The sequence below is a fragment of the Phytophthora infestans genome, genomic scaffold (assembly GCF_000142945.1).
Source record: "Phytophthora infestans T30-4 supercont1.29 genomic scaffold, whole genome shotgun sequence".
NCBI classification, from domain to species: Eukaryota; Oomycota; class Peronosporomycetes; order Peronosporales; family Peronosporaceae; genus Phytophthora; species Phytophthora infestans.
Window position 1 is genome coordinate 1,998,875 of NW_003303730.1, and position 17,010 is coordinate 2,015,884.

Consider the following 17,010-nt stretch of genomic DNA (forward strand, 5'->3'; position numbering starts at 1 on the left):
TAGGAGAAGGCGGACGGATATACACAAAGTGATAGCGGGCTTGCCAGTCGAGCCACTTGCTGTCCTAACCTGCCGCTTGAGATGTGAGCTTCGCGTGCGCAGTGCCCACGCGACGAAAGAAAGGGGGCAACTCGGTGGGCAGACCTAGCCCAAAATTCTGAGCAATGGGTAGCTCTAGAATCATGAAATTCATAAACGAAAGTGAAATGAAGCTCTTTAATTTAAAAAAATAAATTATTTGAAAATATTTAGATGTAAACCTATTAATTTGGGTAAAATGCCCAAATTAGCCCTATCCACGCGCAGAAATCAGGATCAGCAAGGTGAGGCTTTTTTACCTGGTTCGCGCGCGGTGCTGATTGGCGGAGCGCCATCGGGCTCCGCTGACACCTGGCCACATACTGTATGCGGGGAAGCACTTGCATCGTTGACTTCATCATGAAGCGCTGCCGAGCTGGCCATTTTGGGTGTGCATTGTGCTAGTATCACAATTATTTGGTGTCGCTTCGTCGCGCAGAAAGTAACCTACGCGACGGTTGCGTTTGGTCCCCGAGGAACGTTCCCCAAAAGATGGGAAATGCAGTACTGTCACCCTTCGTTTGGAAGAAATACAAACATTGAAAAGGAATCACTGCGGACATATGCGAAAGGGATCACCTCGAAAGCGACACGTTATGCGACGCTTGAGCTGACTCGTGAGCTTGAAGCGTTGCACACTCGAATGGCTGCACTTTTGTCGTTGATCGTTTCGCTGTCTCAATGTATTTGCGCGCTTCTCAATTAGTCCACTGGTGCTTAGGCCCTCGTGCATGATGGCAGCCACAACACGGGGGGGGGGGCAGCGGAGTGGGCAGCGGAGAGGGCAGCGGAGAGGGCAGGGCAGCATTCGTTGCGCACGTTGCCAACCATTTGGAATGCGTTACAGTATTAGTTCACTTTTTGAAGAGTGCCTGTGATCACGATGAGAGTGCAAATGGTGGTGGTGCCGAGCAGATGAGCCCGAGGTTAGCGACTCGCTTTAGTGAAGACGCCACGTCAAAGTTTGATTCAAACTGCGTCACAACTTGTGACTCTCACAAGCGCATGGTTCATGATGGCCAACTTGGCCGCTGAACTCGTGTTTACTAGCAGTAATACAGCTCGAAGCAGTGCTGCTGATAATCAGCCTGATTGCCTTCAAACGCTATACACAAGTATGACAATGTCATGGCTGTACTCCGGCTCAATGGGAGCTTACAAACCTGTTGCCCCGGCAGCTTCAAATACTTGGTAGCATGCTATCGGATACATGGACAGTATTTGAAAAGAACGGTTCACAAGCTGTAGTGTAGTATATGACGGTTTGTAAAACGTAGTCCCTCTTTGTATTGTACATATATGTATACATGTAATATAGTTCGAGCTCTTAGTTGTGGTAAGTAAAAATTGATCCCTAGCAAGCACTATTGACCAACCCAATTAAGGATTCTTCAGCATAAAAAAGAGAACGTTTCTCCTACGCAAGGCAGGTCCCGTTAACAATGGAATCAATCCACTGGCGAGCATGTGAGATGCGCGCGTACACACCAGGAGCGCCGTCAAAGCCACAGGGAGACGGACCCCAGCTCGAAAGGCCGATTAGGATGTCTTGCGAATTCGTCTCAAGAATCAGCGGACCGCCTGAATCCCGCTCACAGGAATCCTTATTCGCGATTCCGCCAGCACAAAGCATCGAGCTGTCTGTGTCCATTTTTTTGGTGCAGTTCTCATCGTCCCACAGAGGGAGGTCCACGCCTCGAAGCTCGTAGGATACCGTGCCGTTGTCTGAGGTGTAACCCCATCCCAACATCATTGCAGTTTTGCCAGGAGCAAAATCAGAGTCATCCCCGGCTGCAAGCCTTGCCGGTGTGAAGGAGCTAGGCTTCGCTAATTCAAGAATAGCGTAGTCGTTTGGGAACTCTTCAGACTCGTAGTTGGGATTGTTCATGATGGACACGACCTTGATCTGCTCTCCGTCGGTTGTTCCGTTGATATAGTGCGAGCCCACGGACACCCAGCGAATGTCGTAGCTGCTGCCACAGTGTGACGCGGTGATCACATGGGTGGGAGAGATCAGAGTCCCACCACAGACGTTGTTACCGCTAGCAGTTCGGCGAATACCAGTCGTGTAAGTCTTGGTGCCTGCTGGGATGATCTCTCCACCTAGAATCAACTTGCGCTCGATGGCATGGGCTGGAGACATGTAAGCCAGCATGAAGCACGCTCCGGCAACAGCGGAGTAAGTCTTCATCTTGAAACAGAACGAGCTGGGGTGTGGGCAGCGGGAAGCGAACTGACCGACATGACCGACTCTCTCATAGAGACTCTTTATTAATTAGGGTGACTAATCGCCGAAGCACGTTAGCGTGAACTGTAGGCAGTTATTAATAAGGCGCTTGTTACAAAGCGCAAATTCGTATGTTTCGCGGTGTTGTACGTTTGGTAGGATGCCGGTACCATCTCTTTTCACGCTGAAACACCAGCACACTTTTCATGTATACTAGTAATATGTAGTGGATTGTTTCAAATGAGCAGTTGGTTGACAGAGCTGTTTTCTAGTCTGGTACTTCTACGTTAAAACTACCAAGTAAAGCAATAAACGTAGCTTTGCTTTACTTAACCTCCTTTAAAATTTTCTCGATACAGAGTCGGCGGTACTTCAATACTACTACGTAGTACAGCTGTACGCTGAGGTCGGTCTGGAGCAAAGTGTAGAAACAGCAGTGTTGTTTATCTTGCCTGTAGATTGTCGTAGACCCACAAAAAGAGCTACCTAGATTCCGCCGGGGCCTAAACCTGTAACCGTTAGTCCACCAGCGTTAAATCATGACAAAACCAATCCTAGTTGACGCGGCCGACACATTGGAGAAAGAATGCCTCGTTTATTATGGCGAAGGAAGTCGCTGGCGTCCCCACGACCTGTTCGACGACACCTTGATATGTTATCGAAGAAGGTTTCTGTCTCTCCCTTTCTGCAAAATCTCTGCTAAAAACGAGGCCTAGAACACGCTGCAAGCTTCCATTCCTGAACAGAGCATCAGCTACTACCGTAGCTACGCGCAGGCTGCAATGAGCTCAAATGGCGCAGCAGCTTACGTGCGCTTGGGGGCGAAACGACGCGGGGGCGGGGCACGGCTCTTACGGGCCTCGATCGAGCGACCACGCACGATACGCTGGTGGATGGCGGCTTCCACGCAGTAGTAGTTCTTGATGTAGATCTTGGGCAGAGCGTACGACTCGTACACGGACGCCTCCTTCAGATCACGGATGGCCGACTGGTCCACAATGTTGCTGCAAGTTATTTGGAGGAGAATTTATCATAGCAAAAGGTCAGAGTCTTGACCTAAAATGTGTAGAGATGACGCAATTCGTTTGATGCCCGCGTACCGAACAACGAAGCGCTTGATGGCCTTGTCCTTGGGGATGAGCTTAGCCGTTGACACGCAGTGCACACGCTTCACGTGGCCGCGGCCCTTCTTGTTACGTCCATGGTTGCGGCGCTTCACAGTCATGATTCCTCCGTTCTTTTCTCCAAATTGACTGAGCTACTTGCAGGGAAGGAGCTTGCCCAAAACGAAGCGCTGGCTGCCACCAACTTGCTCTGACAGATGATTGGGTGTAAAATGATTTGTTTTTAACGAATTAGAGCAGACGGTGTGAACGCCGTCACTGTGTAAACGCCGGCACTCAAATGAGGTAGTGATGAAAAAGCACACCTTAGGAAGTTTTGGTGGGGTTGTCGGTACAGACTGCAAACGCAGCTTAAAAATATCTAAAGCATTAAGTATGTCCGCGTCTGCATTGCAAACCCATCAATACATGTTATTTTCTTCTTTTTTTGAGATTGGAGTGTACTAACTTTTTTAATCGTCTTGGGCTGGCAGTACAGCGCAGACAGCATCTCTGCAGGCACACACGCACTGGCACACCTGGTAGTCAAAGAGTAGCCGCCGGCGAAACGATTGAGTCGGCGTGCAGACGGTCATGTTTACTTCAGGTGCTTCATGATCTGGGGGACGGACTGTTACAGGGATCACAAATGAAGAGTCAGTTTGCGGTTCTGAGCAAATAGCTTTAGCTACAGCAAGACTTACGCATTTGTCGATGCAGTGCAGATAATCGAAGTACTGGCCGTCGCAAGCGCCGACACCCTTGGCCTTGACGCGGTCCAGGCAAGCCTGGTAGGCGTTGAAGGATTGCTCGCACTTAGGCTCACAGGCCTTGCGGATTGCGGGCATCACATCGACAGGCTCTTCGTCAGACTGCAGATAAGCATATAGAATTGATACAGGTTCGACTAACGTTAGTCGGGGCTGTGCAGTCGGCCAACAACAAACAGCAAACGCACCATTTTCAACTGCGTTTGAAGTCTCGAATGGGGCGAATGAACGGCGTGAGGTCAGGGGGTCTCGAAGCCCTGAATCCCCAAAATCGCGCTTTTGATTGGCTAATTCAGGGTCTAAAGAGCCATGGATCACAGTATCTGGTTTGTGTACGCCACATTATCGTCGGGGGAGCCTGCTGGGCCGCACGTTCACGTTCGGGTGGTCCGTCCAGCATCAGCCAAAAGCTCCTCTCTCTGTAGCCATGCTTTCTCGCAGTGTGCGCGCTCTCCGTGCAAGCGCAGCGCAGCTTAGCGCGCGTCCGGTCGCCGCCGCAGGCTTCCACTCCTCCAATATTGCCGGAAGTAGCTTCGTTCAGGTACTGTAGCCCGAGATACGGCCCTTTGACTATTCGATGCTTAATTTTATGTTTTACGCCTGCATTTCAGCATCGCGACACGGAGGACAACAACGCAGACACACCGTTCGACTTTACGCCCGAGAACTATGATCGTGTGCATGCTATCCTCGACCGCTACCCGGAGAACTATAAGACGTCGGCCATTATCCCGCTGCTGGACTTGGCGCAGCGTCAGCACGGTGGCTGGCTGCCTCTTGCTGCCATGAACAAGGTGGCACGTATCGTAGACGCTAAGCCCATCCAGGTGTACGAAGTGGCCACGTTCTACACCATGTTCAACCGCGAGAAGGTGGGCAAGTACTTTATCCAGCTCTGTGGCACGACACCCTGCATGATCTGCGGATCCGAGGAGATCAAGAAGACCATTGAAAACCACTTGGGTATCAAGGAAGGAGAGACCACGGAGGACGGCAAGTTCACGCTGCGGGAGGTTGAGTGTCTTGGTGCGTGCTCGAACGCCCCTATGGTGCAGATTAACGACGACTTTTACGAAAATTTGACTGCCGAGACGACGCGTGAGCTGCTGGACGCATGCAAAAATGATGCGCCGCCCTTGATGAACAAGTGGGGAAGTTTGCCTATGAACGGCCAGCTGTCGTGCGAGGGCCCGCAGGGTAAGACGACGCTCAAGTGGGACAAGGTTCCCGGACCGGGCTTCCGAATGCGCCCGGATGATGAGCTAAAGCCCAAGGTGAACCCCAAGGACATCAAGGAAGCCATGCTGTACTAGATGTGACTCTGGCTGGAGCACGAAGTGGGTGTTGCCCTTCGCTTTGTGTAGCACTTATGGTCACTAGGTTGACGCATTCATGTATTTCGGCGGATCTTGCTGGCTTGGCGACGAACGGAGGGCCTTTAACTCTCACAATAACAAGAGAAAAAGAATAAACGGTGAATGCTCAAAAGAACCTTATAGATGTACAGCAACTTCGGTAGGCAAGAGTCGATGTGCTAATGTTGTACACGTCGATGTTTTACCTGAAACCGTAATTTTTTTAAATAAAAGTCAAACATAAAGTACCGTACTTAGGCCCATTCTCAACCGAGTTTAATCGTCGCATGCGAGCAAATTCTCTCTTATGATTGGTCAAAGGGGAAGGTGGTCGCATGTAAAAGAGATTATAAAAAGGCGTCAATGCGACGGAAAATTCGTCGCATGTAAAAATATGATCGCATCAGAGCGAATTGGGTCGCACGGGAAATCTTCAATCAGAAGCATGCAGTCTTCTCAATCTTATCATCTCTTCAACTTCAACATCTTACCATATTAAGGTTTTCCCTTCAGACTTCAATTTTGCTGTCAGTTCGCTAAACCTACTTCCATGGCTTCCTTTCGTCGGGCTGAGACGAAGTTTTCTGCTCAGTTATTGTTCCTACACTAGTGATCATTATGGAGAGCGCTGTGGAATGCGAAAGTGAAATGACTGTAGTACGCGAGCGGATGTGTTGGAATTCTCATGCTGAACGTTTGGTTTTGGAAGGGGAATTTAAACAGTATTATCGAATGAGCATGGCTGGCTTTGAGCGTTTGTTACTATTGGTGGGTTCGGACTTATCAGTAGATCCTGTTCAATCGGCTCGAAGAGCCCTTGGCGAGCCTCCGGTTTCGCCCGCTGGAATGCTGCAGTCGTGTATCTCTTGGTTAGCTGGTGGTAGCTTTCACCATATTCGAGTCATAACAGGTACTAGCCGAGCTGGTTTCTACCGTATTCTACATGCAGTGTTACGTGCTATCAACACTTGCCCTCGCTTAGCTCTACATTTCCCGTGCACCGATGGTGAAATGAATGTTGCCGCTGCTGGGTTTCGCACGATTAGTGGAGGAAGGGCAATTACGGGCTGTATTGGAGCCATTGATGGATGGCTGTGTCCGATTCGCGTTCCACGCCGCAGTGAATGTGGTCGTGTGGTTGATTTTTTTTCGGGGCACTATCAGCGCTATGGATTAAATGTACAAGCCAGTGCCAATCATCAATGCAGTTTTACTGCTTTGGCGTGCCGAGCTCCTGGTGGAAGGAATGATTCAGTAGCTTTCCTTCAATGGTCGCTGTGTGAGCAATTAAAGCGTATACGTGGTCCTTATTATGTTGTTGCGGATAATGCATACCCTCAGACACGCGTTGTGATGACTCCATATAACCAAGCGCAACTGCGAGGTAGACCCGATCGAGATAACTTTAACTACTACTTGAGTCAATGCCGGATACGGGTGGAAATGGCATTTGGCCTTTTAGTGAATAAGTGGAGAATCTTAAAGAGGCCCCTGTGCGTCAATTTGGCTAATGCCCCTATGGTAATTCATTGTTGCATGCGTCTTCATAATTTCTGCATTGCCCAGCATCTATTGGAGAGTCCGGATACGGCGGAACGATCTATCAGAGCTCTAAGACAAGAATTGTGCAATTGGAATAGGAGCAAGGACTTGTCATTCGTGGAAACTCAGTTCGAGACAGACGGAGGAGAGGTAGTTGAACTTTCGGATGAGATAACACGCGATGTCATCGTTAAGTACATTAAAAACAATGAGCTGCGCCGGCCAGAGCACAACATTGCAAGAAGACGTGCTGAAGAAGCTCAATAATTGTTTTTAAAATGCAACTATCATATCTTTTTCGGTGTTTTTGGCTCGCTAGTTTAAAAGAGATCTTAGCTTGTCGATCAGGGATTGACGTTCTTGCAGTAGAAGGTTTCTGTCCTCCTCCAAATAGACAGGCGATTCTCCACGAGCTCGGCTAGCTGCAATTTCCTTGTCGACGTCATAGAGATGACGACGAATGTCGTTCAGCAGCGATATAACTGCACTTTTCTTTTTGAGTTCGGATCTGGCCACCTCTCGGTCTCGATCAACTTTGGCGTGCGCTGCTTCTACCCTGCGGTCCTTTACATAGTTGTCAAATGCAATAGCAAGGCGCTCGAGTGTCTCGGCGCTCTTGCGGTTTGAATTTGAAGGGGTTGTTTCCTTGGTACTTGACTCCGAGGTTTGCGAGGATTTTATTGCTAAAGTGTCGAGTTCATCCTTAGGGAGCAAGCCTCCTTTAGTAAAGTTTGTCAGCTCATGCTTCACCTGCCATTATATACCAGGATTTTACTGTGTTTAAGTATCATAAAGCACTGCAAAACTATACAATTTACGTACTGTCAGCCATTTTTGCAAGTAGAGTACGTATCCACGGCCTTGAACAAAGTTTCTGAACTTGTTTTCGTGTTGGCCTGATGTTGTGAACTTCTTTTCAGCAACAATGTAGTGCTTATTGACGTCCTTCCACATCTCGAAAAGCTTTTTCGCTGAATGGGCTTTAGTCACTGAGGGATCAATGTCGTTGAAGAAGTCGTCTTCAAAGACGACTAGATTTACCGGGTGATATTCTGCGTACGTAGTAGCGAAGGCAGCATGAACATCAGCCCAGAAGCAGCTTCTGTCATTGACCTCTCTTGTATCCAATGCTGCTCGTGGAGGCTTATGGTGCTGGCTTACTGTGCTTACGCTTCTAATGTATCAGTCTATACGACCACACCGGTCACTAACTGGGCACAGGCCATACCGCAGCGATATAGGCAAGCTGGCCGCGCGTCTCTTAGCAGTAGTGCTTTATACGCGCGCGGCGGGTACACCTTGTAGCCATCCGCGACTCAACCGAGCTCATATGTCGACCATTATGGACAGGACACTAAAATACAGAGCTGCATACAGGCACATCGACCTGCAACATCCACCTGTAGATAGCATGGTTTGCATGTATCCAAGTGAGCGAGTGTACTCTCGATCTATTGTTACGCGGAAGCAGATAGGGACAGACAGCTTGCAAGGGTTCACAGTAGATACCGTGCGTTAATTATTATTTGAAACGCGCTACCCTCTGTAGGTGCGTCAACACTATTGCCAGCGCCATAGTCAGTTTACCGTATGTGCGGCTCCAAGCCTCGTACCGTCAACCAGTATACTAAATATAAATATAGGTAGGAAAATGGGGGCCTAAAAGGGTATATTTACCATTACTTGCTCTCCTGCTGCTTCTTTTGCTCGATGTACTTGGCGTTTCGGGCGGTCAGCTTGCGAGGGCGGCTGCGCCTCTTTTTCTTCTTGGGTACCAGTCAGGACCCATCGCCTTCTCGGCGTTTGGCAGGCTTTCCTGGCGGCGCACATCGGCCGAATCAGGTGGTGGGGGCTATTCCTCCCAGAACCCAACCGCTTTTGGGCCGTTCTTGCAGGCAATACAGCGCCACACGATGTCCCGCCCGCTGATTGTACGGAATGCGTAGCCGTACTGCAGCTTCCCGCAGCAGACGCAGCGCACCCGGGCATCCGTCGTAGACCGCTGCGGGTTCTGCAGAAGCGGGTCAATCTTCGCCTCCCATTGCTTGCACGTAGGGCTTACCATTTTGCAAATTGTGAGTATATTAGCAAACTATATTGTTTTAACCAACTACTTGCGTCCAAATATTAGCCAATAGCACGGTACTGTAAGGCTGGTATTTATTATTAGACAAAATATTAAAATGTTTTAAAATAGTACTATTTGGCTTTGTTATAATATATTATTATCAGATTTCCAAACAAATACATACTTTACATGCAATATAAATTGACTAAAACAATTATCTATCGTGCGCACATGCATTCGTCGGATGCGGTGCACGGGAGCAGATAGCGCAATGACCGTGCAGCCGCGCGCCTTCATTGCACGGTGACAGTGGTGAGTGCCAGGTAAAGTACAAAATATATATATTCGCAAAGTCCCTACAAAAAGCGCTGGTCGTGAAGCCTTTTTTAATATTAAAAATACTATCGTCTCTACTTTAGAAAGTCTGTGGAAAATAGCATCGCCGAGCTCTTACAATTGCGGCCTGTGAAGCTTATATTAATAATATTAGTACTATTAATATCGTCTTTACTTTGAAAAGTGTGTGGAAAATAACATTCCAGAGCTCTTACAAAATACTGGTCTGTGAAGTCTACATTAATAATGATAAATATCTCTATTTGAAAAGTGTGCAGAGCTCTTAAAAAATAAAGTGGTTACTGTGCCCGATTTGCAGTACATACGACAGGTTTTGCGTAGCTAAATGTAGATAATCAATCATCAGCGCAGCTCGCCTGGCTGTTTGCAACCAATCGATGCGTTTCGTGCTCGGCAGAAATGTTTACCTTACGTCCAATCGCGAGGGCGACAGACGGTCTGATCGTGCGACAGATCCAGTCAGTGTCACAGGTCGGCAGGTATTGCCCAATCAGGGCGCGAGTTAATTGTGTCCGCTTTTGGACATATTTGTAATTTATGCATAGTGAAGTCAAGTCAGAAAGGTAGGCGCGGTCGGTAGGATGGGAGGAAACTGTATAAGAAAGGCCCGAGTGTAGCCATGCGAAAAGGCAGGCAAAAGCAGTAAGAAAGGAACCGGACGGACTTATTGACAGACGGACGGACAGGCACCCAGGTTAGAAGCGGAGCGACTAGCGGTCTGGGCGCCCCGCTCCGGCGGACGCTAGGGCATGGGTTGGTTGGTGTAGTGCGGGCTGACCACCTCCGCTGCGCTGCGGTGTGCTTAGCGTTTCTACGTACAGCAAATCAACATATAGTACATGTATATTGTGTTCTACTTATATTACGCTCCAAAGCAACACCGCACACAGTATCCTTAGTGTTCACGTGTTATGGTAGATATGACCAGGGTTTAACGTGATCTGCAAGATGAGCACCATCTTACCCGGGAAGGTTTTGTCTATAATCGCATTTGAGCGCATAGCTCCCAAAATGACACGAATCGGAGGCGTGCGTGGCTGCAAAGCTAACAACTGCTGTTCAGAAGATGTCAGTATCAGTGATGTTCCAAAATTGGCACAGGCCGGTGAGGAATCCCAGTATAGCTGGAGTAAATACGTCTACTCAAACATAATATCATCTATCACGTCATCGCCGTGAGGCAGTCGACACCATCTCATTGATTGCGACGGTCTATTAGAGAAAGGTTTAGTCAGCTCCTCGCGCGAAGTATCTTTTAGGACAGGTAGATTTTGCCGATAGTCGCGACAAACACCAATATTATGCGTTGCAATTGTTCTGCTGAGCTCTTTATGATATTACTGAAGGGTGTTTCCACTTTGTATTGCATGCATTGATTCTACTTGCATAGCTGCCGCACATACTGACTTATTTGTATAGATTCTGACTGATAGAGTGGCGTAGACCCTTTCGAGAGACATTTACTGGCTCCGATATGTATGACGAACATACGAAGCCACATAAGTGTAGGCAGATTATCAGATCGTAGATATCTTAGACTTGGTTCGAATCGTCGCTCATGTACATTATATGAAGTACGTTTGATGCCTACTTATCAACTCGGCGTGCTATTTGATGTATCCGTGCATATATTGCGAGGTCGTTAATGAGTGTATATCACGCGCTCGTGATATCTAAAACCTATGTATAGGATCACTGTCGCTTTCTCGGTACATTTGCGTCGTTGTGCTGGTTTACTGTGCTTACGCTTCTGATGTATCAGTCTATATGACCAAGCAGGTCACTAACTGGACACAGGCCATACTGCAGCGATACTGGCAAGCTGACCGCGCGTCTGTCACCTGTATTCAGCGCAGTATCTACGCGCGCGGCGGGTACACCTTATAGCCACCCGCGACTGAGCCGAGCTCTTATCTCAACCATTATGGACAGGGCACTAAAGTATAGTACTGCGTACAGACCGTTCGACTTACCACACCCACCGGTATTGCTTGTGCTACCGCACACGTGCTCGTATCTATGTAGACAGCAACTTAATCGTCGCGTGTAGTGCTCACTCGATGCTGTAGTTTCAATTTGTGAGCGCACATTAATGGAACATACGCTGCGAGCGCTGATGTCACAGATAGCATGGTTTGCATGTATCCAAGTGAGCGAGTGTACTCTCGATCTATTGTTACGCGGAAGCAGATAGGGACGGCCAACTTGCAAGGGTACACAGTAGATACCAGGCGCTAATTAATATTTGAAACGCGCTACCCTCTGTAGGTGCGTCAACACTATTGGCAGCGCCATAGTCAGTTTACCGTTTGTGCGGCCCCAAGCCTCGCACCGTCAACCAGTATACTAAATACAAATATAGGTAGGAAAATGGGGGCCTAAAAGTGTATATTTACCAATTACTTGCTCTTCTGCTGCTTCTTATGCTCGTTGTACTTGGCGTTTCGGGCAGTCAACTTGCGAGGGCGGCTGCGCCTCTTTTTCTTCTTGGGGTACCAGTCAGGACCCATCGCCTTCTCGGCGTTTGGCAGGCTTTCCTGGCGGCGCACATCGGCCGAATTAGGTGGTGGAGGCTTTTCCTCCCAGAACTTAACCGCTTTTGGGCCGTTCTTGCAGGCAATACAGTGCCGCACGCTGCCCCGTCCGCTGATTGTACGGAACGCGTAGCCGTACTGCAGCTATCAGCAGCAGACGCAGCGCGCTCGGGGGTCCGTCGTAGACCGCTGCGGGCTCAGCAGAAGCGGGTCAATCTTCACTCGGCCCACCATTTTGCAAACTGTGAGTAAGTTAGCAACATATATTGTTTTAACCAATTACTTGCGTCCAAATATTAGCCAATAGCACGGTAATGTAAGGCTGGTATTTATTATTAAGCAACATATTAAAATGTTTTAAATATTACTATTTTGCTTTAATAGTAATACTATCAGATTTTTAAACAAATACATACTTTACATGCAATAAAAGTGACTAAAAGACTATGTACCGTGCGCGCATGCATTCATCAGGTGTAGTGCACGGGAGCAGATAGCGCAATGACCGTGCAGCCGCGCGCCTTCATTGCACGGTGACAGTGGTGAGTGCCAGGTAAAGTACAAAATATATATATTCGCAAAGTCCCTACAAAAAGCGCTGGTCGTGAAGCCTTTTTTAATATTAAAAATACTATCGTCTCTACTTTAGAAAGTCTGTGGAAAATAGCATCGCCGAGCTCTTACAATTGCGGCCTGTGAAGCTTATATTAATAATATTAGTACTATTAATATCGTCTTTACTTTGAAAAGTGTGTGGAAAATAACATTCCAGAGCTCTTACAAAATACTGGTCTGTGAAGTCTACATTAATAATGATAATATCTCTATTTGAAAAGTGTGCAGAGCTCTTAAATAATAAAGTGGTTACTGTGCCCGATTTGCAGTACATACGACAGGTTTTGCGTAGCTAAATGTAGATAATCAATCATCAGCGCAGCTCGCCTGGCTATTTGCAACCAATCGATGCGTTTCGTGCTCGGCAGAAATGTTTACATCACGTCCAATCGCGAGGGAGAGAGGCGGTCTGATCGTGCAACAGATCCAGTCAGTGTCGCAGGTCGGCAGGTATTGCCCAATCAGGGCGCGAGTTAATTGTGTGACGCTTTTGGATATATTTGTAATTTTGGCATAGTTAGGTCGAGTCAGAAAGATAGGCGCCGTCCATAAGATGGGACGAAACTGTATTAGACAGGCCGAGTGTAGCCATGCGAAAAGGCAGGAAAAAGCAGCAAAAAAAGGAAACGGACGGACTGACAGACGGACGGACAGGTTACAAGGTTAGGAGGCGGGAAACTAGCGCTCTGGGCGTCCGCTCCGCGGACGCTAGGGCATGGTTGATTGGTGTAGAGAGGGCTGACCACCTCCGCTGCGCTGCGGTGGGCTTAGAGTTTCTACTTAGAGCGAATCTACATATAATATTCGTTTACTGTGATCTACTTATGTTACGCTCCAAAACAACACCGTACACAATATCCTTATCGTTCTCATGTTATGCCCGACTGTCCGCCTCTGGAGCGTGTACCGCTAGCATTTCTTAAAGTCACTTTTGGAAACATCACATATAAATATGTAGGCGTGACAGTTGGATGTTACAGATAGATACCCGCGTGATAGATCTAGATCGAATGCGTATTGTTGATCGTCATAGTAAAGGTAGACATGACCTGGGTTTAACGTGATCCGCAATATGTGCACCATCTTATCCTGGAAGGTTTTGTCTATAATCTCGTTTGAGCGCATTGCTCCCAAAATGACACGAATCGGGGGCGCGCGTGGTTGCAAAGCTAATATATGCTGTACGGAAGACGGGTCAGTATCAATGATGCTACGAAATATGCGTAGATCGGTGAGGAATCCCAGTGTAGCTAGAGTAAATACGCCTACTCACACATATTACCCATCTGCGCGTCATCGCCGTGAGGCAGTCGACACATTTCATCGGTTGCGACGGTCGAATAGAGCAACGTTAATCAGCTCCGCGCGCGAAGTATCTTTTAGGATAGGTAGTATTTGCCGATGGTCGCCACAAACATCAATATTATGCTTTAAAATTATTCTGCTGAGCTGTTTGTGATGTTACTGAAGGGTATTTCCACTACATTCCGCATGCATTTATCTAACTTGCATAGCTGACGTACTTTCTGACTTATTTGTATAGCTACTGACTGATAGAGTGGCGTAAATCCTTTCCGACTGACATTATACTGGGTCCGATATGTACGACAAAAGGCCTCGTCCAGATCGGACGAAGAGGCACCACTGCGTGCACATTCTTTTGACCGGCTGCAACATACGAAGATATATGGCCGTAGGCAGAGTATCAGATCGTAGTGATGGTTAGACTTGAATTGAATAATAGTTCATGTACATTAGATGGAGTACTTTCGCTGCCTACTTATCAGCTCGACGTGCTATTTGATGTGTCCGTGCATATATCGCAAGGTCGTTAATGAGTGTATTTGCCACGCACTCGTGATATCTAAAACCTATGTATAGGATCACTGTCGCTTTCTCGGTACATTTGCGTCGTCGTGCTGGCTTACTGTGCTTACGTTTCTGATGTATCAGTCTATATGACCAAGCAGGTCACTAACTGGACACAGGCCATACTGCAGCGATACTGGCAAGCTGACCGCGCGTCTGTCACCTGTATTCAACGCAGTATCTACGCGCGCGGCGGATACACCTTATAGCTACCCGCGACTGCGCCGAGCTCTTATCTTGACCATTATGGACAGGGCGCTAAAGTATAGTACTGCGTACAGACAGTTCGACTTACCACACCCACCGGTATTGTTTGCGCTAGCGCACACGTGCTCGTATCTATGTAGACAGCAGCTTAATCATCGCGTGTAGTGCTCACTCGATGCTGTAGTTTCAATTTGTGAGCGCACATTAATGGAACATACACTGTGAGCGCTGATGTCACAGATAGCATGGTTTGCCTGTATCCAAGTGAGGGAGTGTACCCTCGCTCTATTGTTACGCCGAAGCAGATAGGGACGGTCAGCTCGCAGTAGACACCATGCGCTAATTATAGTTTGAAACGCGCTACCCTCTATAGGTGCGTCAACACTATTGGCAGCGCCACAGTCAGCTTACAGTATGTGCGACCCCAAGCCTTGCACCGTCAGCCAGTATACAAAACTATGCGAGGTAAGGGGCTATAAGGATGTATATCCAAATCACCTGCTCTTCTGCTGTTTCTTTTGCTCGATGTACTTGGCGTTTCGGGCGGTCAGGTTGCGAGGGCGGCTGAGCCTCTTTTTCTTCTTGGGTACCAGTCAGGACCCATCGCCTTCTTGACGTTTGACAGGCTTTCCTGGCGGCGCATATTAGCTAATAGCGCGGTACTGTAAGGCTGGTATTTATTATTAGACAAAATATGAAAATGTTTTAAAATATTACTATTTGGCTTAGCTTTAATATATTATTATCAGATTTCCAAACAAATACATACTTTACATGCAATAAAAGTGACTAAAACAATTATCTATCGTGCGCGCATGCATTCGTCGGGTACGGTGCACGGGAGCAGATACCGCAATGACCGTGCAGCCGCGCGCCTTCATTGCACGGTGGCAGTGTTGAGGCCAGGTGAAGTAAAAAAGATATATATTCGCAAAGTCCCTACAAAAAGCGCTGGTCGTGAAGCCTACTTTAATATTAAAAAATACTATCGTCTCTACTTTAGAAAGTGTGTGGAAAATAGCATCGCCGAGCTCTTACAAATGCGGCCTGTGAAGCTTATTATAATAATACTAATACTATTAATATCGTCTTTACTTTGAAAAGTGTGTGGAATATAACATCGCAGAGCTCTTACAAAATACTGGTCTGTGAAGTCTACATTAATAATAATAAACAATTCTATTTGAGAAGTGTGTAGAGCTCTTAGAAAATAAAGTGGTTACTGTGCCCGATTTGCAGTACATACGACAGGTTTTGCTTAGCTAAATGTAGATAATCAATCATCTGCGCAGCTCGCCTGGCTGTTTGCAACCAATCGATGCGTTTCGTGCTCGGCAGAAATGTTTACCTTACGTCCAATCGCGAGGGAGAGAGGCGGTCTGATCGTGCAACAGATCCAGTCAGTGTCGCAGGTCGGCAGGTATTGCCCAATCAGGGCGCGAGTTAATTGTGTGACGCTTTTGGATATATTTGTAATTTTGGCATAGTTAGGTCGAGTCAGAAAGATAGGCGCCGTCCATAAGATGGGACGAAACTGTATTAGACAGGCCGAGTGTAGCCATGCGAAAAGGCAGGAAAAAGCAGCAAAAAAAGAAAACGGACGGACTGACAGACGGACGGACAGGTTACAAGGTTAGGAGGCGGGAAACTAGCGCTCTGGGCGTCCGCTCCGCGGACGCTAGGGCATGGTTGATTGGTGTAGAGAGGGCTGACCACCTCCGCTGCGCTGCGGTGGGCTTAGAGTTTCTACTTAGAGCGAATCTACATATAATATTCGTTTACTGTGATCTACTTATGTTACGCTCCAAAACAACACCGTACACAATATCCTTATCGTTCTCATGTTATGCCCGACTGTCCGCCTCTGGAGCGTGTACCGCTAGCATTTCTTAAAGTCACTTTTGGAAACATCACATATAAATATGTAGGCGTGACAGTTGGATGTTACAGATAGATACCCGCGTGATAGATCTAGATCGAATGCGTATTGTTGATCGTCATAGTAAAGGTAGACATGACCTGGGTTTAACGTGATCCGCAATATGTGCACCATCTTACCCGGGAAGGTTTTGTCTATAATCTCGTTTGAGCGCATTGCTCCCAAAATGACACGAATCGGGGGCGCGCGTGGTTGCAAAGCTAATATATGCTGTACGGAAGACGGGTCAGTATCAATGATGCTACGAAATATGCGTAGATCGGTGAGGAATCCCAGTGTAGCTAGAGTAAATACGCCTACTCACACATATTACCCATCTGCGCGTCATCGCCGTGAGGCAGTCGAC

At 47.7% G+C, this 17,010-nt stretch overlaps 4 protein-coding genes across 4 annotated transcripts; 1 reads left to right on the forward strand and 3 right to left on the reverse strand.

The window, feature by feature from the left end:
• Nucleotides 1–1,495: 1,495 nt before the first annotated feature.
• PITG_13680 (chymotrypsin, serine protease family S01A, putative) lies at nucleotides 1,496–2,269 on the reverse strand (the record flags this gene model as incomplete). Its single annotated transcript, XM_002899815.1, has 1 exon — nucleotides 1,496–2,269. One exon carries the CDS (start codon nucleotides 2,267–2,269, stop codon nucleotides 1,496–1,498), a length of 774 nt encoding a protein of 257 aa, XP_002899861.1.
• Nucleotides 2,270–2,903: 634 nt separating this feature from the next.
• On the reverse strand, nucleotides 2,904–3,578 carry PITG_13681 (40S ribosomal protein S26, putative; the record flags this gene model as incomplete). The annotated part of the gene is made up of 3 exons (XM_002899816.1): nucleotides 2,904–2,937; nucleotides 3,115–3,309; nucleotides 3,406–3,578. The coding sequence occupies 3 exons, from the start codon at nucleotides 3,528–3,530 to the stop codon at nucleotides 2,904–2,906; spliced, it is 354 nt and encodes a 117-aa protein (XP_002899862.1).
• A 238-nt stretch (nucleotides 3,579–3,816) lies between these two features.
• On the reverse strand, nucleotides 3,817–4,380 carry PITG_13682 (uncharacterized protein; the record flags this gene model as incomplete). Its single annotated transcript, XM_002899817.1, has 3 exons — nucleotides 3,817–4,039; nucleotides 4,113–4,280; nucleotides 4,367–4,380. 2 exons carry the CDS (start codon nucleotides 4,254–4,256, stop codon nucleotides 4,007–4,009), a joined length of 177 nt encoding a protein of 58 aa, XP_002899863.1.
• A 187-nt stretch (nucleotides 4,381–4,567) lies between these two features.
• PITG_13683 (NADH dehydrogenase flavoprotein 2, mitochondrial precursor) lies at nucleotides 4,568–5,669 on the forward strand (the record flags this gene model as incomplete). The annotated part of the gene is made up of 2 exons (XM_002899818.1): nucleotides 4,568–4,719; nucleotides 4,790–5,669. 2 exons carry the CDS (start codon nucleotides 4,606–4,608, stop codon nucleotides 5,489–5,491), a joined length of 816 nt encoding a protein of 271 aa, XP_002899864.1.
• Nucleotides 5,670–17,010: the final 11,341 nt, after the last annotated feature.